General features: G+C 45.0%; 3 protein-coding genes and 1 non-coding gene across 6 annotated transcripts; 2 read left to right on the top strand and 2 right to left on the bottom strand.

The window, feature by feature from the left end:
* Positions 1–3,464: 3,464 nt before the first annotated feature.
* On the bottom strand, positions 3,465–9,337 carry Inx2 (innexin 2). The gene is made up of 2 exons (XM_033474547.2): positions 8,903–9,337; positions 3,465–8,795 (listed from the first exon to the last, which is right to left on the bottom strand). The coding sequence occupies exon 2, from the start codon at positions 8,605–8,607 to the stop codon at positions 7,531–7,533; it is 1,077 nt and encodes a 358-aa protein (XP_033330438.1). The 5' UTR covers positions 8,608–8,795; positions 8,903–9,337; the 3' UTR covers positions 3,465–7,530.
* A 166-nt stretch (positions 9,338–9,503) lies between these two features.
* On the top strand, positions 9,504–22,314 carry KFase (kynurenine formamidase). Its single transcript, XM_033474553.2, has 11 exons — positions 9,504–9,649; positions 9,725–9,857; positions 18,078–18,358; positions 18,496–18,681; positions 18,762–18,852; positions 19,707–19,808; positions 19,879–20,013; positions 20,086–20,164; positions 20,273–20,464; positions 21,865–22,000; positions 22,094–22,314. The coding sequence occupies exons 4-11, from the start codon at positions 18,670–18,672 to the stop codon at positions 22,229–22,231; spliced, it is 885 nt and encodes a 294-aa protein (XP_033330444.2). The 5' UTR covers positions 9,504–9,649; positions 9,725–9,857; positions 18,078–18,358; positions 18,496–18,669; the 3' UTR covers positions 22,232–22,314.
* TRNAR-ACG (transfer RNA arginine (anticodon ACG)) lies at positions 12,133–12,205 on the top strand. Its single transcript has one exon. It is a non-coding gene; the product is annotated as a tRNA-Arg (tRNA).
* Daxx (Daxx-like protein) lies at positions 20,758–26,072 on the bottom strand. 3 transcript variants are annotated; one of them, XM_033474551.2, is made up of 5 exons: positions 25,976–26,072; positions 25,443–25,506; positions 24,180–25,323; positions 23,249–24,085; positions 20,758–23,151 (listed from the first exon to the last, which is right to left on the bottom strand). In XM_033474551.2, the coding sequence occupies exons 2-5, from the start codon at positions 25,494–25,496 to the stop codon at positions 22,544–22,546; spliced, it is 2,643 nt and encodes an 880-aa protein (XP_033330442.2). In that variant the 5' UTR covers positions 25,497–25,506; positions 25,976–26,072; the 3' UTR covers positions 20,758–22,543. The 3 variants fall into 3 exon arrangements, with proteins under 3 accessions (XP_033330442.2, XP_033330441.2, XP_033330443.2); XM_033474550.2 differs by lacking the exon at positions 25,976–26,072 and adding an exon at positions 25,639–25,925; XM_033474552.2 differs by lacking the exon at positions 25,976–26,072 and having other exon boundaries at positions 22,681–22,833; positions 22,925–23,151; positions 25,443–25,924.
* Between the last annotated feature and the right edge of the window lie 408 nt (positions 26,073–26,480).

Here is a 26,480-nt window from a genome sequence, read left to right as displayed (position 1 = left end):
AACGGCCGAGCGGACTATCGTTCGGTGATTTTGTTCGTTGCAAAACCACGGATACACGTACCGAGAACCGGGAAATCGTGAAACGGTTATCCGTGGAAAATCTCCCGAATCCGACGTAAACGTCCGAAGGTCGACGATAAAATGATCAACGTTCAAAAATAAATGAAAAAGGCGACGATCGAAAATTCGTAACGAAAGGCTGCGATGTTCGGACGACGATATTCGTACGGGTTACAAAAGCTGGATCGCTGACGCGCGGATCGCGGAGCAACGAGAAGAATCGGAGAACTCGGTGGTTCGGTAATGGCGGCGAAAGTGGGGGAGGCTCGAGGCTCGAGGCTCGAGGCCCGAGGCGCGCGAGGAGACAAGAAGATGAACAGGTACGAAACCAAGGTGGAAAAGGAGTAAGGTCGCGAAGAAAGAAGAAACGGCGATCAAGAAGGACAGGAACAAAGGAGGAAGAGGGGATAGAATGTCGAAGGTAGGACTTTGACCGGCCGTTGCCCCTGACGCGGTTGCCTCCGGCCTGCAACCCGAACGGATCCTCCGAAGAAAACTCTGTCCTCCGGCTTCTCCGTTCGCCCACGTGCATGTATTGTACGCGTACGCGGAGAGGCGCGCGGGCAGGCCGGGATATCTACCTGTCCATTTACGGTTTACCAGAACCGCGGTAGAATCGCCTAGACTCTGGACGCTCGTCCGCTCGCCGAGCTCTTTTATAGCACGAGAAACCAGTTCCTCGAATGGGAATAAGCCGCGTTTCTCTTTTCTTTTTCCTTTTTCCTTTTTCCTTTTTCAGCCGCGTAGACGCGGAGGATCGATCAAAAAATGGCGCGCGATGCGCGATCGTTCGATTCGTCGGCGTTCGATACGGTAGGTACGTGTGCGCATGGCGGTCGGCCCGGCGGAATGTAGAAAGTCCGCGCGAGTCGTTCTCGTCCCTGCGTTCCCTTCGTGGAAAGAGAAATTAGGAACACGAATGGTTGGAACCGGGTGGAACCGTTATCGGCGTTACGGACCCGACCGTAAAATTCGAAAGACCCGACCCCGCGTCCCGCGCGACCCACGTCGCCCCTGTCCCCTCCGCCGTCCGCTCCAGCCGGGTTCGTTTACCTGGAACGCGACAGTTCGGGCCCTCCGGAGTCAACCGAGGCGCTCTTTCGTTTCCAGCTTTACGCAACCGCGACGGTTACGTGTGCCGACACGATTAAACCGCGAATTCTTGAACAACGCGAAGCGTTTAATTTAGGAAAGTAACTCTCTCGGGCGACGTTAAAAGAGTGGAAACGCGAGGCGATAGAAATTGCCGCGGCGACGGTACGGTTTCGAACGCTCGTTTCGACGCGTTCGGGAATCCCAAACGCGACGGTCGTAAACGACGATACGCGCGAAACACGATAAATCGTTCTGCAATATAATTGTAAAGATAACTCGAACAAAAATTACGTTTTTGAATTCTTCGAAGATACGGCCGGCCATCGATGCCGTGCCCTCGGCTCGTGATAATCTAGAATCTAAATCGCGTGCCAAAAATCACCTCCGAGCGGTGTTGCCGCGAAAGAAGTACGCCATCGAGACTCGGCGAATCTTTCGACGAGTAACGTTTGCGCAAAAACCTACACCTTTAACGTGCACGAACGGAGCGGTCCGATCGTTTTCCAATAATTATGTTCCCAAAAAAGAATATACCCTTAAGATGGAAAAAACGACGCGCAACCGGTGTTCTCTTCGCCGAAGAGAACACGCTCGAGGCGAAAGACGAACGAAAACGTTCGAAGAATGTTACAAAAATTCGCTGAACTTTAGGCAGGTATCTTACGAGAGGCCGGAGCCCGGCTAGAGCGAGGCGCGAACGACGGCACGCTTCCCAAGGAATTAATTGCACGGCCGATTTAGATAACTCCCGAGGAAGATAATGTTGCGATTTCACGCCGCATCGACGCGCGCCGAAGCTACACGGTCGGGTTACTCTAATCGGCGAAATGAGAATAATCTTGCTCGCGTCCCCCGATGCAGCGCGGATCGGGGGATCTGAAATTGGTTGGACCTCGAATATCCTCGGGACGAGCGTCGAGGTGCGTTTTACTGATCGTTAATCTCTAAACGGAGCACGCATGCACGTGCAAAGTGCGAAGAGCCCCCCCTGCGCGGCCGCGCGGTCGTTAGGCTATTTAATAAATTCCATCGGTGCACGGTGGTGCCTCGGTATATCCCGCTGTCGCAGGGTCATCGGTTTAAAGTTGAACGAAAGGTCGAGATTAAACGGAAATTCAATTTCGCCGCGCGCGGATACCGAGAATTTTTCTCGCGGAATCGATCGCCGCGTTGTCCCGAATTCGTTGGATGCGCGCGAGATACGGCGGCGACGCGTCGACGCGGCGCTTAATCTCGGCATCTCGGTAAATACAAGGGAGAGCGACGGGCGCGATGCCGAGGACCCATTTGACCCATTGCTAACTCGTAATCGGAAAATGTAACGACTGGTTACGTACGGAGCGGAGTTGTACATCGTGTACATAGATCGCAACGGAACGCTCGTACGCGAGCCGCGTTCCAATGTCGCGCAACAGGTCGGACGAAGCGTCCGCGGTTTATCTACCGCTAATAAACTAAATGGTAACGAAACAATTATTATTATTATTAGAAATACCGTAGGATCTCGGGGAACGATAGAACATTTCATCGACTACCCTTTGCAACTTATCACGCGAATGCCCAATTCGATAGAAAAATAGTAAGCGCTCCGTGTCATCTATTCCCAATCGCGAAAGCACGAAAGCTCGCACGAATTTCGGAAGGTTATTCTAGGAAAAGCTTCGATTAACGAAGACTCGTTCGATCGGAAGGGGCACTGTATCGTTTTATCGGATCGTCGACGCGCTTCTCGACGCGGAATGCTCGCCGTGCTCGATCGTTCGGTAGAAAATATTATTGAATTTAACGCTTACGGTCGAACGAGAAACGGAGACCGTTAAAAAAATGTGAAACGCCAAGCCAGGAGGATGAACGCGCGTGCACTCGACGCACGGATTAAGAGCGATCCGGTATCGGTTGAACGAGATTAATGCATAAATCCTATTCGAACGCTATTGTCGAGGTTCGAGATAATCGTTGGTCTTTTTATAGGTTACCAAAATTATTGAACGCGAAGCACTCTTCGAACACGAAGAGAGCGTCGAAAATATCGTTCTCGCGTGCAGATTCCCGTAGTCTTTGCACAAGCGATACTTTCACAGAGTACTAAAAATTGTTCGATACGATCGTAAGAGAAATGAAAAAAAAAGATCCATCGAAAATGGTGCACCGGTGTTACCAAACTCTTTCAACGTTTCCAACGAAGAAGCGCGCAGAGTTCGGAGCGGGCTCGCTGCCGATAAAGATCCTCCAACTTTTTGGCAAACGCGCGGAAAGGAGATGCGTCGGAAAAGGAATCTGGATCCGAAAGAAGCGATTGGAACGATCGATTACTCGCTGACATTTATTTGTTCGATTTAACGATAGAACATTCGTACGAAAATATATAGGATACTCGGGCAGTATTTGTCAGTTCTCGGAAAGCGTGTTTCGAAGGCCTGCGCGAACGACCAACCGCGTACAATGTATATGCGCTGGCCGCTGCCTTTCGCTCGATCTTCTCGCTTCTAAACGACTCGTACACGTATATGTAACTTGGAAATTTCGTTCGTAACGCTGAATCGCGGGAACGCTGCGTTCCCTTATTCGCAAGGAATAGCTACTACGAGTATATCAACGAGTAAAGAACAGTATTATTACTAGAACAGGAATAACGCACAAATTGTCATTACTAACCGATTATCACTCGTTCGTCCAGCAATTCTCGTCTAGCTGGATCGTTTGTAGAACTACGTGTACATAAACATACATACACATATATATATATACATAAATAACTACGTAAAGCGGAGCATGAAAATAGGAAGAACTAAGTAACATCGGTGTTTTCAACCGTGTAAAAAAGATGTTCAAAGGGGAATCGAACTGTTCGAAAAAGCGAACAACGAGGCAACGAAAAAGACAAATTTACTCGGGTCCCCTTCGCTTCGAACGATCTTTTTATACGTGTTCGTAATAAGTGGAGGCACTCGGGTGTCTCCGTTTACATGTCCCGTCTAATACGTGCTACGTATCGTACATATGTATTTCGTACACGTATAAATATATATGTATGTATATATATGATTCTATAAAAATTTTTATATATATATATATATCTATATAAATCGTATCGCATCTAGAGGCGCGAGGAAGCACGTACATCGTGGCGCGTGCGGGGTACGAGTTCGTATGTATATTAAAAATATTACGTTGTTCCTAATCAGCTTGGAAATTCGTTAGCCGTTAGACCGAAGCACTGACGGTAAGCTATCGCTATCTACGAACACCGATTTCGTAGTCCCCTTCATTGGTCGTAAGATACACTCGCAAAAATAGGCACTTCTCTCCATCGATCGCAATTTCATCGTTCTGTCTCTCATTCTCTCTCTCTCTCTCTCTCTCTCCAAGTCTCTTTCACTTTACTCATCTTCGTAGATTTTCGGAATACGCACTTTTACGCGACAGTCCGCCGCTAGTTTTTCCGCGTAACGAACGTTCTCGTACGATGGAACAAATATTTAACAATTGAATAGATATCGCCTACGATTATAGATAGCTGCGAAATAAAAGTAAAAATAAAAATAAAAATAAAAATAAAAAGGGGAAGAAGAAGAAGAAAGAAATCGCGAGAGGGATACGAAGGAAAGATGCGGAGTTGCGACACATCGAGAAGGGGAACGAAACTCGAGAAAATCGGGGATGAAACGATCAGAGAAATAAAATGTGCGACAAGGTCGTTCGAAGAAGCTGCTGAAATTCTATTCGCGTGGACGATTCTAAATAAAAATACAAAATACGAGAATCACGATTACATGGAGTGTTTGCGATTATACTTGGCAGTCTTACTTTGAGCATGGATTTCTCGCGAATCGTCGCAGATATCGTCTGTATCTGCTATCGGACTGCGGATGTTACGAGTTTTATTGGAATTTGTTCGAAACACACGGCAACGCGGATGCTTCTCGCGAAAACGTATCTCTATGCGCTAGGTTTAGATATATCTAGAGGCAAAATCTCTTATATCCAAGAATTAGGAATAAACGGAATTTCCATGAACATCTGCAGTCTACTTATCCGCTCTAGGCGTTTTATCGTCTTCGTGGTAGTCGCTACGCGGACTCTCGTCGAATCACGTTGCTCGCGTCGATCGGGCAAAATGAGCAGAACCGCGTGGGAGAGTACCGATGCCGCGAGGAAATCGGCGCAAATTTTTCGGTGAACGGGAGACTTTATCCCGTCCACGCACCGGTCCGTATTCTATACTTTTCTATTTGCACGATCTCGTGGAACCTCGATGAAATATGATACACGATTGCGCGCGTTCCAAAATGCGACTTTGCAAAAAACGCGTTAAGAGAATTTAGTAATCTAAAAAACTAATTGCCCGCATGTCTTCAACTGTTTTTTCTTCTCAGACTCATTCACTCGTTCGTTTCTCTCTCTCTCTCTCTCTCTTTCGCTCTCATTCTCATTAATTTTTTTTCTATATATTCGTGTCTTTGAATATATATATATATATATATTTATATATATAATAATAATAATAATAAATTTATATTTTCTATTTAATAAGACTGTCTACAATATACAGATGTAATTCCTATGTCTACGATATGAAATGTAATTGGTAAGACAGTGAAATTACGATTTTGGGAGAACGACGAAGTTTAGAAGAATAGGGAATGTTGACGAGACGATCGTTACGCGATCGGAGATCCTATAGAAACTAAAGCTACGCGTCCACGTAAAAAACATAGAGCAATTTTTTTTTCCAGCGAACAAGCCGTCGACTATCGTTTTCGAAGAGGTCCGTAGAACAGAAACGAATCTGTCCGCGTCGAAGCACCGGCTTTCGGTAGCGTTTTACGTTTGCTGTGTAAGAGCAACGAAACGATTCGTTCTAGAGCGCGTCCGAACGAACACTCGTTGTTTCCTTTCCTATGGCATACGCGAGATTGGCAGTGGGAATTACTGAAATTACAAATGGAACTAACGAACAACGATATCTCCGCGCGAGCGAGAATGTATTCTAGAGAAAAAGGGACCCGTGCGTACAGGCGGAAACGGCCGAGAAGGTTTCTCTTTGTTCTTCGGTGGATGCGCACGGCTCTCGCCGAGGAGAGTAACGCGCGAAAGGGGTTCGCGCGCGTTCGACGGGGAGAACGAACGAAAAACAAATGGGGGGGGGAAGGAAAAAAAAAAGGAGAGAAAAGGAAAGAACCAACGTCGTCCGTCGTCCCCCATTTTATCACATAATCAGAGTCTACGAAGGCCCCCGAAATCAGTTCGGAGGAATTTAATACTAAGCTCTTCCACGAATGTCTTCTCGCGATTGCTGCCCGATGCTTCGGGAAACGTGTCGGGTGATATCAGCCGGTGGAAGCGGATCGTTTCGTTTCCCTTATCTCTTCCACTCGTTACCCTCGGTTCGGAACAACTACGACACAACGGAAACGAGAGTGTCGGCCGTCCGCGCCGGCTCTTATCTCCGGACACGAATCGTCTCGAGCATTCTTTTGGCACACTGTTACTCGCCGCGAACGCTTCGCGCGTCCGCGCCGAATTTTCTATTCGCCGACGAAAAGAAGCGAGAGGCGGTCCCGTTTCTTTTCCCCGGCATCGACTGCCGCGAGATCGACGACGATCGTAGACCGAGCACGCGACATCGACGACAATTTCGGAAAGTTTCGCGAAGTAAACGCGTCGCCTAAATGGCCGGGGTGTCGTGCGCGTACAGCCAGTCGACGAGTTAACGAACGACGGAACGAAATAGATACGCGAGAAGATGTATCTATGGACAAGGTAAACCTCGAAGCGAGAGAAAGACCGCGGGGGAGGGGGGGGGGGGGGGGGTAATCTTCTCGAACCCGCGTCCTTTTTACCTATCGACCGAAACGCACGCTTCCATCTCGAGATGGCGAGATACGACGAAAAAGAAAAAACGAAAAAAAGGACGAAGAAAAGAAAAACCAACGCGAGAAAGAGAATTTCCGATCTGTTCTAGCTGGACACAGCGTTTCTAGAGGTCCGTCGACCCGTATGCGTATGCGTATGCGTAAACACGAGAAAACGAGAGTAAATTTGTTCGTTACGGAAAGACGACAAAATGGGAATGGTCGAGCGGCGCGGCGGCACGATAAGGTAAGGTGAGGTAAGGTAAGGTAAGGTAAGGTAGGGTGAGGTGAGGTGAGGTGAGGTAAGGTAAGGTAAGGTAAGGTAAGGTAAGGTAAGGTAAGGTAAGGTAAGGTACGGTAAGGTAAAAGGCAAGGCGAAACAAAGAAGCCGCCCGATGGTGGTCGTCGGATGTCCCGCCCCCGCTCTCGCTCGCGGTTCGGTAAATTCAGGGGGTAGGCATAGGCTCGGAACAAACAAGCGGAAAGAGAAGAGACGAAGAAAAGTCGGCGGGTACCGCTACTAGACCAACTCCTTGCCCTGCAGCTTGGTGGCGAGATCGGCGACCAGCTGTTGGTAGACCAACGGGTCTATGTTCTTGCCGAGCTGATAGAGAACGAACCAATCGCCGATCTGGCACTTCTCCGCTATCATCTCGATCTGTTCGGGAGGCGAGAGGCGCGATCGGGCCCGCAACAGCACCAGCCGAATCTTCGGGCCCGCTACCACCGCGGCGCGGTAGGCCAGCGTCAAGCCGCTCAAGATCGAAAGAATGATGAACCAGAACCAGAGGAACACGTAAATCTTCTCGTTGACGATGTTCAGCGGCAGCACGCATAGGCCGTCGAACTTCTGCACGGTGCCGGACGCACCGTATTTGTGGAAGGTGCATTTGGTCACCTTCGGGAACACCCGGGACATCGGGTCCATCCTCTCCTCCGGCTCCATCTCCGTGAACTTGACCACGTCCGAGCCGTAGGTCGTGAACTCCCCGTCGAGGAAGAAATCCATGAAGTAGATTTGGCCGACCACGTTGACGAAGTTCAGCATCTCGCATAAAAAGAACCGGAACGCGTAGAAGTTCTGCGTGTGCAAGTTGCTCGCCAGGTACTCGACCAGCAACTTCCTCCTCTCGGCCTTGCAGTCCTCGGTCATGACCGGACAGTTCAAGTCCAACACCAGCATCTTGATCCTACCGCCTTCCCAAGTCTTCCACAGATAACGCGGTACGTAGAACAGTATCGCCTGGAAGAACAGCGTGAAGCACACCCACTGATAGTACTTGTGGTACTTGACCTCGTCCTCGCCCTCGACGTGGGCCGCCACGCCGGGCTGCACCAGGTCCTTGCCGATGGTGCCGACTCGATCCGGGATCGTGAACGTCGAGTAGATCCAGCAATAGGTGTCCATCACGTGAAGCGGTATCTCGTCCACGATACAGTCTATAGGGTCGCCTATGTACTGTCTGGAGGTGACCAACAGTGAAAACGCGATTAGTATGATCACGGTGGCTTTGTAGTGCAGCCTGAACACGTTGTTGTCGATGCAGACCGCATCGAGCTTCAGCAGCCCCTTCACCGAGCCGAATACGTCGAACATCCTGGATCGTTATCGATTCGATTCGATTCGATTCGAATACTGGAAGAACGATGTCGGAGAGCGTGGATTCCGACGGTCTCTCGTTGGGGTCGTCGGCCAGGAAACCGCAGGATCTCGATCGAGGTTGTGTATCCGCGACGCGACGCCGCGCGTCAAGACCGCGTCTTCTCGGCCTCCGTGTACACGCACTAAAACAAAACAGGTAACGTTCAGACACCGGTGCTCGAACGAAGGAGAGACGCGGACGGCTGAACCGTGTGCGCGTGTTTCCCTTTTTTTTTTCTTTTCGCTTCACCTTTCACAGATATGCGCCTCCGCCACCAGAAATCCTCGTTGGAAATTCCGGCGAAACACGTGCGTCCCGTTCCGATCGTTCCGCGATCACTGCGCGCGTGAGCACCGCTCTACCGAGAGCAGCAAAGCGTCACCGAGAGCGGTTCTGTCGTAATGGCTGCGTTCAGGAACGCTGTACGACACGAGCACGCGAGGACATGCCGTTCCACGAGCCACTCGCTACTCGCCACTCGTCCCTTTTCCACGCCTCTCGTTCTAGCCCGTTCGGCGGTCGCTCGTTCTCTCTCTCTCTCTCTCTCTATCTTTCGACCAGCACGGCACTCTGCGTCTCGCTCTACGGCCACTCGACACAGCTTGCCCGGGAACGGAGAACGGAGAAACTATTCGTTTGCTTCTGCTTGTGCTTCTACCGCTGCTGCACACACCGAGCTTCTATCCCCACTTACCGACCCGAGAAAACTCGTCCTCTCGCTCTCGCTCTCGCGTCCCTCTACCAAAGACCTAACCCCACTTTTCGTCGTCGACAGCGGCAACGGCAACGACGGCGACAGCGACAGCGACAGCGGCAACGGCAACGGCAACGGCAACGGATCGCTGGCAACTCGGCTCGCTGCTCCTCGTCGATGCTCGGCAACCGTCGGTTCAGGTTCGTTCCTTCGGTTCGGTACGCATGCGCGTCGAGTGCCCGACCGAGAGATCCTCGATCCTCTCGCAAACAATCTTGCTATCTTATGTTACACGATTTTCGGTAAATATCCAGCAAATAGGTACGTACGCGTCGTCCCGTTCTATTCCGAATTTCTCAACCGTTAACCTCTTCCAGCTTTTCCCGACCCTTTGGTCCGACCGTCCATCGGATTTCGGAACATTTCGACGATTTAACCTACCCGTCCGACGAACCGTTCGAACGATCGCGCATCCGTGACGACGATGGGACAACGACTTTTCTCTGTCCGGTAACTATGTATATTTCACTCTTTTACCAGCCTACGTAAACCGTTCGAACCATCTTGCATCGTCCAACCTGTCGTCGCCGAGTACTGGAATTCGATTTTCGTTGTACCGAACAAAACGTCGCGTCACCGTGACATTTTCGAACACGCAACTTTTTATTGTTGCCACCTTGTTACATATGTGCTTGCGAAGTATCGAAGGAACGCTTTGTCGCGTCCGTTGCATCTCCAACGAACGATGCGTAAACACGTGACAATTGGACAGGACAATGTTTTGTCCGTACGCGTATCCACGTATACGTAACACGTGTACAGACTGCATCGATTACATAAGGATGCAGGTATCCGTAAAGAAATTTTAGTTTACAATTTTCCAGTTTCGACGAATGCCGTTGTCGCTTTGCTTGCTTTTTAGTTATAAACGAACGAGATGTTATGCCATCGGCGTTCGCTACCATACTGTTAGGATTTCCATGCAACAAAACGTACAGCGAAACATTTTCATTGTTTAGAATAAGTATTTTTCTTCGTTTCATTTCGTTATCACCAGCTTCCTTTAAACACAGTTTTACCAAATGTAAGATTAAATATCGATCGAAGCTACCGTTCTCCGACGTTGTCTGTCGCATTGTAAAATGGAAAAATGAAATATAATAATTCTGCGAGTATCGGGATGAAAGATTCAGGTTGTACGAAACAGAGCCTAATATGTATTGCCTAATCCACAGGTTTCGCGTTACAAATGCCGAGCTATACGTATCGTTCCAGGTTTGAAATTCAACACCGTTCTAGGTTGATATCGCGGTGAGCAGCAATCATCGCTGATAAATAATTGCTCTGCCCCTTATCGATCTTCGTCGTTATTATTCCGTTGGTTAATACGGCCGAAACCTTGACCGAACGTTTAAACTCTCGAACAATTCTTACGCGATTACCGCGAATTTAGAAACGCGACACGTCCGCGAGTGTTGGATTACCGAGCGAGCAAGTTATTATTACGGGTATCGCGACGCGACACATCTGCCACGTTAAATGGATCACGAGCAAGCACCGTCATCCGAATCCGAGTCCGAGTCCGTCTATTTAACACGCTCATTATCGACAGACGTTTATCTTACGTTGCATTCTATGTAAAACGATCGGTATTTACAGTTGGATTCGTTCGGATCGCGAGCACTTTTATCTGCGAGCCGGCGAACAGACCCCCGACCAACGTTTTATTCGAAACGAAAAGAAGAAATATCTATTTGAAATCGTTCGTTTCGTTCGAACCGTTATCTTCGACGTTGTTGTTTGAAAATAAAAACAATCCATTCGAAATAACAGCACTTTCCATTAACGAATGAATTTTATTAAAAAAGAAAAAAATCATAATTAATTCTTCTTAAGAACGATCGGATCGATCTTTTTGTCTTGTAAAAAGTACGAACGAGTCGATAATCGGATCACCGTAACGATCTCCGAGAAGAATTTCACCGTTGACTCGAATAATTTTTAGGAGAAGTATAATAATATATTTCAAACGTGTCTATAAATCTGTCGATGTTTCAGTACCGTTCGTTCAAATCGAATCACCTTTTTCTCAAGCGTATGCAACGTGAGAAGATAAGGCTTCTTTCGCTCATTTATCGGAAAGTTGATTGGATCCTCGATGACACGTCCTCGTCGCGTACGATTGATAACGCTACACCTACACCTTAGCGTTTGGACTTCCGATTACGAGCGAACTTTCCAACGAGAAGATTTTTTTGGGACAGCTATATTATCGTTGTCTTTTATTTACGAGATTTTGCAACGATGTCGTTTTTCTTCGAAATCGTCCAAGTCGTTTAGAACATAGAGAGGGAGAGAGAGAGAGAGAGAGAGAGAGAGAGAGAGAGACTGGTAATATCGTATATGCATGTACGTACTTAGTTTCGGCCAAACTCAACGAAATCCGTTTACAGCAATGAGTCACCGCGAGCATTGCCTCGTTCCATCGCACGAACGATAATGTAGTTTTAAGTCGAAGGTTCGATTCGTTGATTGCAAATCCATTAAAACGAATCATTGTGTAAGAAAAATTGGTATAATTAGTCGATGATACTTATCGCCGTTACTCGGACGATCCTAACAAGGCTGAGCGGATCGACAAACCGTTTTCCACTACCGTGAAGCATGGATCGTCGAGTTTAACTCGACGACTACGAACGAATACGATGAAATTGTAAAATAACGCGACGCGAACGTTCCCTGTTGGCCCATTTCATAGAAAGATAGGAAATATTACCCCAAGTTCGGTCCTGTGGCGCAACGGATAACGCGTCTGACTACGGATCAGAAGATTCCAGGTTCGAATCCTGGCAGGATCGTGAACAATTTTTTTCGACAAATTTATAATCCGTTAAACAACGCAAGCGTTCGCGAATCGCTCCGATTCGAACGAACAATCGACGATAATTATTAATCCGATCTCTAACGTTCTGAAAAATTGTTGCTCCGATACCTTTTCACCGATTCGAGGTTCGATTTTTTGAATTTGTTAGACCGAAATATACGTTCGCTCGGAGTTGGATAAGATTTAGCATTATTTGGATATATGTATTCGGTGCGATCGTCGATGGCTAAACGATGCTGCGAACGGCGGTTAAAAATTGGTGAGATCGATGTCGCTTCTTATCTGCGAACGTAGAAAGTAGAGTTTCGTAATTAACGAAATTTGTTTCGTACGGTAGATAGCGAAAAAGCGGAATGCGCTTAATGGCCTCGAAGACGAAGCGCGACCGTAATTAACGTCGATCGGTCCGAGTAAATACGAGCGATCGTGCAATGCTGGACTCGCCGTAATGCTCGCGACATCTTTAAAGGCATTTTCGATGAAAATCGAAAAGACATCGAGTTTTCGTTCAGCATCGATGCACGTAAATACATTTGGCTGGTATCGATCTAGATTTACATTTGTACGAAGCGAAGTAACTTCTCCAAAATAGAGGCAATTTATCTCGCGGCATTAATTTATTACCAACAGATTTACCGCGTACCGGGGTTTACGGGACTCGCCGAAACGATTGTTTCAACATTTTTTTAATTTACGTTCGAGCGAGATCGTAAACGTATATGTACGCGCGATTAATCGAACAAATTTGTTTCTTCGAATTGCTAAAAATCCATGTAAACGTATATTTTGTAATCTCGATCCACAGCGTATTTTAAAATACGCTGGTTTCGGTGCTCCGTATTCCTAGTTTGGAAAACATCGTGTTAGGAAAAATCAAACTAGTTTCTCTCTAAACGAGAATCGACTAAAGTACATAGTTGCATTACGTTTCTCTCGTTGCACGATTAGCAATGTTTGTGATTTACTTGAAATTGCTCTGTCACACCGGATAAGATAACTCGGACACTAAAGACGAGATAACCAGCGCCGCCAATGCCGTTGTTCCGTTCCGACGCGACGAGAACAAGATTTATCATTACCAGTAGCGTATTCTTCTTCTTTCAACGATCGAATTTATCGGTAGCGGAACGATCGTCGCCTATCGATTGGTCTCGATCGAAGTTGATTCGCCGTTTAGATTTCTACGACACTCGCGTTATCTCCTCTATAGTAATCGTTGACGATCGTTGGAACTACCGCGAGCTCTAAACTCGACCAATTTATGATATTTTGTATCGGTGAACTTTACCATTATCGAAGAACTTGACTCTCTGCGCAACGTCCACTTGTCGCGGTTAAGGCCGATCGTTCGTTTCGCGCGAAGCCTAATTAATAATCTAACAAATGCTCGAAAACGAGAATGTTCGTGGAGAAAAATTCTCGTAGAAATATTTGTATATCGGAAGAGAGTTACGACGGAGAAAGTCAGACAACCGGTCGATTCGCGACCGTTTTGGTTGTTCCAGCGAACCAACGTCGATTAAGAAGCGAAACGTAAAGGATCGATTACGTTTCGAATATTTCGTTCGCTCCGCGGGTAAAATTCGAATGCATCGTTTTAAGGCGAGATCCTCGCCGCGTTCCAACGCAAACGGTAGGTAAGAGCTCGAACCGATGCAAAAGCGGAGAACGCGGTCAGGATAAGCGAAATCTACGAAACAATCGTTGCAATCGCATGGTTATCGATTTCAATGCGTTCGAGTGTTCGACCTATCGGTATCTAGCCGCGATCGGATGCGTAGGTATCTGCTATCGTTCGTGGCATTTCCAGCACCGAAGATATTGCGAAGCAGAGTCGCTGACTAACGCTGTCGCTTACTCACGTTTCTCCCGAGAAACGTATTCACAGCACCGGTATGCATACCTTTAGGGGCTGTTCACACCGTTCGAAGGCAAGACCGAACAGGTAGGAGGAAACAGGTTCGACAGAGCCAGGATATTTCGTCCAACGAAAATAGTAAGACCGTACCTCCCCCGTGGTGTGTGTCCACTCCGGCTTGGCTCGACTCGGCTCGGCTCGGCTCGGCTCGGCCCGGCCCGGCCCGGCCCGGCGTGCCGGATCCGAAGAACCGATAGAAAAATCCTCTCGCGAGTCGAAGTCGGGTCTGTGCTTTTTGGTCGTTCGTGCTTCCAGCTCGATGGAAATCTAATCGGATCTTTATGCTAAATTTGATCCCCCTTGTGCAAAAGTTTCCACGTTCGACCGAAGTTTAGATAGAAATGAATACATTCGTCGAATAACGTCGATATGCCAAAAATAATGCGACAGTATTTTTAAATAATTTTAGTATTTGACGGGGGCGGGGCATTTGGATATTGTAAAAATTAATTTGCCAGGCAACGCGTAATAAAATTTTTGCAAAAATAGCAATCGGTTGACGGAACGACGAATAAAACGCAAGAAAATCTGACGAATAACGAAAATTCAAAGAACGCATTTTTCAAGTCTAGTTAAGATAAATCCGAAACATCCGAGAACAGCTAAAACGTTTATTCGTTTATTCGTTTATTCGCTATAGGACGCAAGAGGCGAACGCGTTCCCATCGAAAAAGTTAGCGCGAAATCCTCTCGAAAAGTTCTCCGGCAACGGCGCACGGGTTTTGGCAGCGCTTTCTCCGGCCCGGTCGAGCGGCCGAAGGACCAAGTTCGAGCACGGTTTTAAGCGGGACGGGAAAGGAATGCGAATACGCGTGGGAATATCTCCGGCGATTGGATAGTAATGCGTTTCACGCCTACCACGCAGGGATGACTATAGAAAATCGCCGTGGATACGTGGGGGAACGATCGTGCTATTAATAGCGTCGACATTCGAGCGCGATCCTGAATTTCGCCGAGGGCAGTGCGCGTATAAAAGGATACCTATTTAATGCCCGTGGAAACTAATTGGAGGCGAGCGTAGTCGGTGGGTCAAATAAATTAACCCAGTATGCACTCGGAAACCGGTTGCGAGACGCGTAAACCGAGAAGAGCTGTCGAGGCGACCGGCGGAGATGCATGACCGCAGAAAACTCGACGAAATCGGCAAAATCTGGTCCCGATGCCGATACCGATACCGATACCGATACCGATACCGATACCGATACCGATACCGGTACCGATACCGATACCGATATCGATACCGATACCGAGCCCCGATCCCGATGCTGTCGGCTATCGAGCTTCGTCGCGGTTTCATTAGCGGTATAATCGAGTCTTTACAGGTGTCCGACCGGAAACCATGCTGGAAACTGGCCGACCGATCATCCGTTAACCCCCGGCCCTCGGATGCCGATGGTCGGCCGTTGTTCGACCCGAGTTTCCAAGCTCGGTTTCTACCTAATTTTCGACGAAAAATTCTCGCCATCCGAAAAATCGCTCGCTGCGAAAGCGAGAATCGAGAGTACAGAAATTCGGGTCCGGATCGACCACGCGAGAACGATGCCAATTTGCCAGCCCGGCCGATCACGGTCCTCGACGCCTTCGCTCGAATTTTCCTCCGGATCGTTCGACTCTGTCGAAAAAGATCTCCTTTGAATCGACGCGGCGCGCGACGACGGATTTTTGACTGGAAAAGGTTTCTCTCACCTCTTATCTCTAATCTTTTACCTTTTACCTCTTACCTCTCGCCTCTCGCCTCTCGCCTCTCGCCTCTCGCCTCTCGCCTCTCGCCTCTCGCCTCTTACCTCTTACCTCTTATTTCTTAGCTCTTAGCTTACCTGCGGTCTGCGGGCTCGGAAAGGCGTCGCGTCGAGTCGACGTGGCACGATACTCGATACATCAGCTGCTACGGGGCCCTGCCTGTGACTTCTCCGTGTATAGCGTATAGCGTATAGCGTGGAGCGTAGAGTGCAGAGAGAATGGCGAGCGTTACGGAAGAGTGGGGCCAAAAGGAAGGGACCGGTTTTTCTGGTTTTCAATCTCTCCGACCCTTGTAGCCTATTCTCGCTACGTTCTTCGTGAACACGCGATAGCCTGTGTATATTTTCAACGGATATATTTCATCTTTTGCTCCTCGCCCGGGACTCGACTTCGCCTCGTTCGACTTTATTTCGATCGACGTCGAAAAATGTCCTTCGGCTCTTCGTGTTCCAACGGCGCGCAAGATATTCTTCTCTATATCGTCTTCTCTCGCAGATATTCGGAAATGCGTTCGAGAATCGAAAGTCGAAGCGGCTGGTAAACGGCGATCGTTCGCGCGATCCATCTCTTTCTAGGCTCAACCTTCGAAGGGAAACGACGCCGACTAATCGAACATTACCTCGCATTTCCGGTCATACGGAGCTAATTTTGGTTTACCTCGTTCGCCGGCGGCGAGGATGCGTCCAACTATTAATATAGCTTCTATTCGCCTGTATCAAAGCAATATTACCTATCGCGATATTAATCGCCGATCGCTTCGGCTTCGATGTCGTTGCTAACGCGTGTTCCAGTTCGCATGTTCTTCGTCATCCGCGAACGCATCTCGAGCGCGTATCGTCCGGATGTTTGTTTACCGTATAAATTTAACGGTTCTCCCAGGAATATCGACGACGAGACGATTCAACGGATGATTTCAGGATCGTGCGATCAATTGTTACACCGATTGTACACGGGTCTCCTTGTAATAGCTTTTAAATCGAAGGTACCGTAACAAAAATCTTGTTTCTAACAAATGCGTAACAAATGAAAATATGTAAAAATGCAACGAATCCTTGTAACAAAATCTGTATTTCGCTCGTCTTATCTTTTTTACCGTAGACGCATCGAATCCGCGGCCTGATAATAATCGTCCTTAAGTTTCGGTCGTTGGGTAGCTATCGTTTTATCCGCGACGTTTACGCGTCGCATTCGCCGTGTTCGAAGCCGATGATTCGGTTCCTAACGAAATGGAAAGTACGAAATGAAAGTAACGCGAACACCGGGTGTGCCATCTTTCCGTTGAAAAAGTTCGTTTTACCGAATGTCAGCAAAACTACCCGGTCGATTCTCTTATCGCCGGTTCGCGCGAGTAAAGTTACCTTATTCCATGGGTCGAGGAACCCATCCGAGGGTTAATTGTTTACAAAAGCATTCGACGCGCGGTATCGTTAACGATTACACGGTGTTACATAACCACGATTGTGTAACTTTGTACGCTGCGTATTTATAACGGCAATACGGTGTGTTACAACCGTTGATAATACGAGTACAACGATTCAGCGAAGATCAAAAGACTCGTGTACGCCCCGAGACGGAATTATCTAATCTCGGTAAGTAGATTCGGCACAGCGGATTCGTGAATTTTATTATTCGAGCGCTCTCGTCGCCCCCCCTCTCTCTCTCTCTCTCTCTCTCTCTCTCTCTCTCTCTCTCTCTCTCGTTCGAGTCGAGCAAATCGAACTTCCGATTTTGAAAATCTTGCAAATTGTTATCTTACCTTCTCCAAATCGAAGATGCGAAAAATCTACTTTAAACCGGGTTCGCTCTATAGAGTGAAACCGTAAGGGCGGTCGACGGTCGTTCATCCTAATAAATGGACAACGTGTTCCGATCGGATTCTGCGAACCGAAAGACCTTTGAGCGATCGAATATTATTTTTATCGATCGTCTCGAGAATTTCTACTCCTTTCCAACGATACCCGTTATCGTTCTCCTATAAAGGTTCCCCGATCAAAATTTATCGTACAATTTTAATAGTTTTCCGATAACAAAATTGTAGACTCGAAACAGATATCGATAGGAAATTTGCCAAACAACGAAGATCTGGCCGGATATTGAAATATATCTTACAGGGAACAAAAACTATGTATTTCTAATCTATATTTATATGGTTGACGCAAGTCCACTAATTAACAAACTTCTACGATAGAATTCTAGATTTATTTCTCAACGTGGGAGGAGTCCGGTCTTCGTCGAACGTCGGCAGTCGTCGGCTGTTAGGATCAGGAATCCGCAATGTGGAATCTGTTGCCTGCCTGCCTGCCTGCCTCGAGACGACGCGCGCGATTGCGAACACGTTCGAAAAAATCGGATCTCGCGTATGTGGTTCGATCGCGGCGACGTGCTCGCATCGACGTTGGCTATCGTCCGTCGCCGGACTCGCCGCGGACGCGATCTTAGTTGTTCGCGGATGCCGACTGTACGTGGACGGTAAGTAACAGTGGCTCGATCTATCCGACGATCAGAAATGCTTTTGGCATCGACGATGCACGGATTACGGAGAGAATTTAAGGCGAACGAGCTAACCGTGTACACGACTTCTCGCCGATATCGTATTCAACTTTCAGGTAGAACTCCGCGAAGACGAGACCCGAAGTGTCGCGAAGTTTCGCAAGAACCGCGCGCAGCTTCCATCGAAGATACGAGCTATCGGACAGAGGCAGCGACGCCGTCGTCGAAGCCCTACGGTGTAGCTGGAATTATCGTAGAAATACGTGCGTGGTTAACGTCGATCGAAGACGATGTCTATTTCGGTACGCGGATTCCGCATCGGTCGATCCAATTATTCGCTGTCTCGAGACATCCGAGAATTGATCTATGGATATCTGTGCAGGATCACGAGGTGAAATACACGCCGAGCAGATGGAGCAAGAGATTCGGGCACGAAGAGTTGCTCGCGTACTTCCACGATTTCGCTGCAACAGGTGATCGACGAAGGCGCGACGATTCGAATGAAACGAACGCGTTAATTCAAAGTCACGAAATCCGGCCCATTTTTATGTTTATCATTCGACGATCGACTGGATTCTGGATTCTGGATTCGCTCTTTAACACGGTGTTTTCGGTCTTTGTTCGAAACTCGTTGCCCGGCCGAACATGTTCACCCCCTCCGGATTAAACGATGCGTTATCCCGAAGAACGTTGATACGAGACCTTGTTTAACCCGTGTAATCCGGCGAATTAACTTTTGTTCGACTCGTTCCGCGATGGGGCCTGTTTTCTTCGTATACGCGTGCTTCACTCGATTACGCGTATACAACATGCAACACCCTTGGTCTACCACGTATGTATAAAAAAGAAACACCGTTGTTGCGGTGTTCGAAACTGAGCCGGGCAAATTCGAAGGATTACCATAATATGGTCACGCCAGGTTTTTCAATGGGTAAGAACGACGTAAAATGCACAACGCGCTCCATATACATATTACTTTGAAAACTTTCCGTGACGAGAAAAGTCGTCGCGCGTCCGTGGGAGTGTCTTCCCGATGCAACGATAACCATGTATTTCGTTAGAGCCGGTTAACCGGTTATACACAGGTATAATAATTAATTATAAAGTTCGCCACTTATATTTGCAAAAATTACTCCGCTCTTATCGCATACGTGCTTCGTTTCGAAAGCAGACTCCGTTTACGATCGACCACGGTGTCTCCCACGCGTCTACATGTATTTTAGAAATGACAAAATAACAGAACTTTCGTTTTCGATAAAAAATCGATAAAATGGCGATATCGATTTCTTTGCAACGCCGATTTGTAAAAGTAATACGTTTGTTACAGTTACGAAGAAAGCACGTGATACCAGAAATTGCGAGCTGGCTATTCGATACGGACCGCTGACAAACGCTAAATACGACGTGTACGGAACCGATTTGCCAAAAGGTGCGCAAACAAACTTCCTTCCGGCTGGATCGTCGATTATTCTTATTATAACGTTTCGCATCCGTCTCAGATGCTCCTATGCTCGTGTACATCCATGGTGGATATTGGCAAGAAGGTAGCAGGGACGAAGCGGCATTCGCGGTACCGTATTTCGTTGGTCAAGGAATCAAAGTTGTAGTTGTCGGCTACGATTTGTGTCCTCATGGTAATTCCATATCGTTCCGATCCTCTTTGTTTCACGGTACAACGCGCGAAACGTTCTAATTATTTATTTCAGTCAGACTCGGAGAAATAGTATCCGAAATAAAAATGGCGATCGAAGAGATGTTGAAACTAGCATCGGATAATGGGAGCAGGTGCGTCATAGACCCGATACAACTTCGGGAAGAAAGAAACATAGTTTAAAGGAATTTCTTTAAAATTATTATATATTTTTTTGTTTTTTAACAAACGGCTACGATCAGGTGCGTTTGGATCGCCGGCCACAGTGCAGGCGCACATTTGGCAGCGAGTCTTTTATTCGACGAGACGTGGCTGAATAAAATGATGGAACGAGAATACATGAATCCGTTGAAAGGTCTCGTCCTGATAGGGGGTATTTACGACCTCGGTCCTTTGGTCGATACGACCATCAACGACAACTTGAAGCTTACGGAGTGAGTTTCTCGATCATCTTGCGAGAATTCGAACGGCTGTATTCGCATGGCTTGTCTCAAAAATGAAAGGAAGGTATTCGAAATATTATCGCGTTAAAATCAACCCCAGAAATACACCGAAGCTTCTATAAAAATAGATCGACAAACATTTATCGCACGCCTTTAATGTATTTCATATCTTTTTCTTTTTTTTTTTTTTTAACATTTCTAAACTTTCGTTCTTTTTCTTAAGAAAAAAGATCGAACTTTGCTACGATCTAAAATTTAGGGTGTTAAATGAATCACGACGAATGTATACGTCTTGGGTTAATTATTATTGTATGTATAATACTTCTTTGAATACACCGTTTTGAAATTAAAAACACCCGCACACTTGCACACGCTTACACACGCTATTTCCAACGATCTCGCCTTTCTTCGTTAACGGTTGTTCAACGAGAATCGGCAGGAAATACGAACAGCTGCACGGGAGCGACCCGATCGGGCCAGTCGATCGATCGTTATTTATATTACTATTATTATTATTATTATTATTATACGGTAATGTAAATAAAGAGGCAAACGAAAGTAGAAATTAAGGCGTGCAAAACTGTATTTCTACGTTTGCTTTATCTATTTATTACATGCGCACGCATAAAAATGTTGATCAAGGTAACCGATCGAGGTGTATCTAATAAATAGATCGACGAAACGTTGAAATATAGTTTTCCATATCTTATTTTGCCTCCTTGCTCGCATTATCGTATAACGATATTAACGTTTAATCAACGATATCGCATTAATATCGCATTACGTTTTGGCCCTGACTTCGATCGTGTCGCCTCGCGCGCAGCATAAACATAATTTCCTGCCAATTCTCGTGAATATATTTATATTACATCTCTCTTAATGTTCTATGCCCGATCCTAGAACAGTATCAAACTTGTGTCATAAATTGCATATCCTACGAACATGAGAATCTCTTTCTTTGTTCAAGAAATTTGTAATCCCCGTGATACTGTAGTTAGGCACACACGTATAATGGCATAATCGCCGCATACAATATTTCAAGAGATCGTAATTCTCTGTGCGATCAACGGACTACATTGATCCGGTTTTGCTTGAAACGTCGCGAAACACGCCGCTTCGATATCATGATGCTTACTCAAAATTCTGATTCGGCCTGCAAATATCGTGTGATCGTAACTAAACCGCAGATATCCATTCGCATACGAATGCTTTAAAAAGAACTTTTTAAACGATATATATATATATATATATATATATATATATATATATATATATATATATATATAAATACATAAAATATACTAAAAATGCATAAAATTAATTCTCCAACTGGTACTTTTGAGACAAACCATGTTGTATTCGGCGATCGCTGTTACAATGTTTTATTTTAGAGAGGAAATTGCGGCGTACAGCTTCGTCAATCTCGACACTTCGGAGAACAGAATCATTACGGGATTGAAAGTTATCGTGACCGGCGGAGAATGCGAATCGCCAGAGTTTATAAATGAATCGCGCAAATGTGCCCAGGTAATTCATTACCGACATTCGTTATTCGTGCATATCTATCGATTTCATAGGGAAACGTTTCACGCGTGTTCTTCTTTTCTCGTTTTGTTCTAGAAACTCGTCACGATGGTGGACGACGTTCGTTATCTATTGCTTCGCGAGGAAATCGATCACTTCGACATCGTGGAGAAACTCACCGAGCCAGAATTCTCTCTAACGAAAATCATACTGGCTAATATGTCTTGCGCATAACAAATCGTTCATCGATATACGAATTGAGATGTATTACCTACTCTGTACGAAAATCATATATATCGGTATTCGTAAAAAATTTATTAAGTGTAACATATCCTTGTACTTGTACAGTGTTGCCGACCGTTCATAAGTTACAAAATTATTACCGTACAAAATTAGCAAGTCTATCTAGTTGTAGTCGGTTGGTCGTCCGCCGTTAGTACATAATAGAGCGTTACGCGCATAACAATGATCCAAACAAATCGCTCTGAGTTTTTGTCTTAAATACTTGAGTTCCTCAGACGCGGATATGTTCTTCGATGATGATTGCTAAATCATTTGGTTGCGCGTGACAACCGATGAAGCGGTTTTAGGTTGAATTTGTACATTTTTCTCACTGTTCTGTCTTACTTGAAGTTTTAAAACAGTATTTTCCGCTTGGTCGACGGGTTTCCTTACGAACGATATTATCGTGGGTTTTTTAGCCAAAGCCAGTACATTTTGCTGAGACACCACTATTTGCCCGTTCTGCGATGCCGTTACGCCATTTGGAACAAATCCTTGAGAGTTCAATATCCCATAACGTTTCGGGACATTTTGCACTTTGATTATACTTGAACCTGCCGGTATCAATATCTTCTTTATTTTATCTTTTTTAGCTAGCGCTATTTTGGATTTACTTGCAGCATTCGCACTGTTGACTACCGTGACCTTTTCATCCGATGTGTCCAACGTAAGATCCACGACATTGTTGTTCACCGCTAAAGCCGGCCTCTTATTTTCCAACTTTCTCTCCGTACTCGATTCCTTCGCTTTCTCAGTTCCGTCTTTCCACGTGGTGGGATGTCTTGCAAACGAACGTACTCGCAACAATGGTTTTTCCTGTTCTGACGGTTTATTATCCGTCGATTCTTCGGTCTTATTATTAGCTTCATCCTCTACAACATACACAGATAACAAAACCTAATTGTTCGCTTTATTTTCTTTGTCAAATTATTTCGTTCTCATTGATATTAGGATGTTTGTAACACTAACCTTTTGTTCTATCAATTGGGACATCTAACGTCACAGACGATACTACGTCAACCGAGTCGTTGGATATTTTCGTTCCATCGTTTCCTTCCGTTCCTCCTGATTCAGACTCGGGCGTACACTTAGGAATGTTTGCAACATCGCTTGGATTTCTTGCTTTCGCATCGCTATCATCGTCAGTGTCTTTCAATTTATCGGCGTTCGTTTCACGATCTTCGTTTATCTCTGTTGCTGTAGGATTTTCAACGTCGACTTTGTCATTCGCATCGTTTTTTATCGTTAATACTTTGTTTCCATCCGATTCCGTTTCTTCTTTCTCTTCCTTGTTTTCTTCTTGCTTTTCTTCTTGTTCCTTTACCTCCATCTCCATCTCCGTCTCCGTCTCCATCTCCGTCTCCATCTCCTTCTCCTTCTCCTTCTCCTTCTCCTCCTCCTCCTCCTCCTCCTCCTTGTCATCCTCCTCCATTTCGCTCTCCGAACTACTTTTACTTTTATCTATACTCAAACTTCCTACATCTAAACTAATATCCTCATCTTCGTCATTGTTATTATCTTCTTCATCGTTCTCTGCGCTCTCCTCTTCGTCTTCTTCGCTCGACGACGTTTTAGCATCTATAACACCGTCTCTAATGTCTTCCTGTTTCTTTACAAATTCGTTAAATACATTTGTCAAACGCTGTTCACCCTCCTTTTTGTTCTGTAACAGTTTTTGATGCAACTCAAGGTCCTTCGTAGCTGGATCGTCTTCCTGGTTTTCAAGAAACAAGGAAAATGTATCCCAGTAATCGTTTCGACGAGAACGTTGTAAATATTCTCCCAACTCAATGAACGCCTTTTTAGCTGAAAAAGGAACGCAATTCCAACTGAACAAAAATTCAAAACTATAATTTAATCAATGATATATATATATATATATATATGTATGTATATTTACCAATACGCTGCTGTTGTTTAACGTCCAGTCCCAAATTGTTTGATTCGTTACACCTCTTTACGCAGTCTAAAATATCTTTGTAATCTGGGAATATCACTGCATTCACGAATGTACCAATTTTTTTAAGATTACGCAGTTTAGATACTTTAGAGTTAATAAAGTTTGTAATTGCATGGTCTACAGTCTGAATTCCAGTTGTACTCAAGTGTTTCGGCCGTAAGTATTGTCGTCCTGCATCGATATTCTCACCAGTGTATTGACAGTACTTATTATAAAGGTCTACCATTCGATGCTTGTATTTTTCTAATTGCATATAATTGCTGTTGTCTTCATCGTCGAAGTTTACTTCTGTTTCTTCTAACTTTTTTATGTACAACTCACATTTCTTCATAGTTTTTAGTATCAATTTGACCTTTTTCTGTGTAGTACTTTTCTCAGATTCCTCTTCGTCGTTGGCGACATTATTTTCATTTACTCCCGCGTTATCGATGTTATTCGTATGCAAATTGTCCGAACTAGGTAACTCAAAATTATCGTCATGCAGCTTCTGCGTCGTAGGAATACAATTTTTATTATTCGATAATAAAGATGATTTTCCGCTGCACATCCTCTTCATTTCATTATTTACATCGACTATGTGTGTATATAACTGATTTTTATTTTTCATAATGTGATTCCTTTTTTCATTTATAAAATTAATAAAAGCTTCCGAGTTAGCGTATACCTGGTCTAACTGCTCGTATCTTCTCTTTAATTTGTTAGTAATAACTTTCATATCATCCGAGCGATCTTTTTGTAAGCATAAACTGATGAACATAGGAAATATATCTTGTTGCATATGCGAAAACGGTCTTGTCTCTTTAATTACTAATTTTGGTTTTACTACGATATCTGCTTTGCTCTGACACACGTTTGTCTCTCCGCTAGACGTAGCACCCTCTTCTATGTTAGGTTCTTTTACATCTTCTTCTCGTAAGATTTTCGTAGGACCTTTGCCACTGTCGTCGTCTATTTGCGACAATCTTCTTTTTTGTCCACAGACAGCTATTTCACCGCTTTCGTTCGGAGTAATTTCTGTTTTTATAGGTCTAATGAAATTATTTTTAAGCTGTTTAATAACAGGTTGTCTTCCATTCGATCCACTCTGCGATAATGATTGAAATACACTTTTATCAAACAACAAGAACATCCATTTTATAATGCTTGAATTTATGAGTAACAACTTTAACAACTCAACATATAAAAACATTAAATCATACAAACCTGTTCTGTATCTTCATCATCCGATGAAATACAGATGATCTCACGATTCTCCATATTTATTATCCTAATGCAACAAATAAGTTGAATTACATTATAAATTAATCTGTTACAGAGTGTGCTTTAATATTTGTTCCGTCATTCAAACTCCGGCAAGTTACATCACAGTCGTGTTAGAAATATTTCATCTCATGTTCACCTTTGTGATTGTTTAAAAATAATTCTTATTTTCTTTGTTACACATTAATCCACTATGTATTTCATTTGTAGGTTACAGATTCATCACTTATGCACTCGACTAAGCTGTAAAGTTAGCCAAATATACACAACAATGGGCTCTTATACTGGTTACATTTGCGGGAATTTTAATTTTTCGAGAAACAGAAAACAGAGAATACACACACATACCTACATAGTATGTATCAGAAATTTTAGGTATACGTATATATACTCGAAGAAACACCTAAACTATCTCTTATCTCAAGTGTTTAACAGAACTAACGAAATAGAGTAATAATTATATATAGCGATTCTACCTGTTATTTGTAGTACATATGGTTGATGGCAAATATTATTACTGTTAAACTATGAAGAGAAGTTTCACAATACATACATAGATTATCCTGGATTATCCTAGATCATATACATCAGATAAAATCGTAAGATAAAATTACTGTACATCGGCATGGTTAGGAAAATTATAAAGTAATTCGTGTTTGTTGTATAATTTTTCAGTGTAATCCTTTATATTTAATGTTCATTATATTTTGTTCGTCATATCTAAACTTACTGCTCTCTAATTATCTGGCACTTACTTTAAATATATACGTTTGCATAGTTGCAGAATTTCAACAATAGGAATTTTATTGCAACCTCATTTGGTTGGCATCATGGACCTAAAACAATCTGAAGCAAACCTAAAAGGAAGGAGTCTAAAGCTTAGTTGCCCGGGATTGCGGTACAAGACAGAAGGGGGCTTCAATTGTCAGCCTTTATTCAAAGAAAATACTACAACTTTAGACATCTAACCTTGTCAAAATT

This window comes from Megalopta genalis, chromosome 10, assembly GCF_051020955.1.
Source record: "Megalopta genalis isolate 19385.01 chromosome 10, iyMegGena1_principal, whole genome shotgun sequence".
NCBI classification, from domain to species: Eukaryota; Metazoa; Arthropoda; class Insecta; order Hymenoptera; family Halictidae; genus Megalopta; species Megalopta genalis.
Note: the sequence above shows the minus strand (reverse complement) of the source record. Positions and strands in the feature narration are given on the sequence as shown.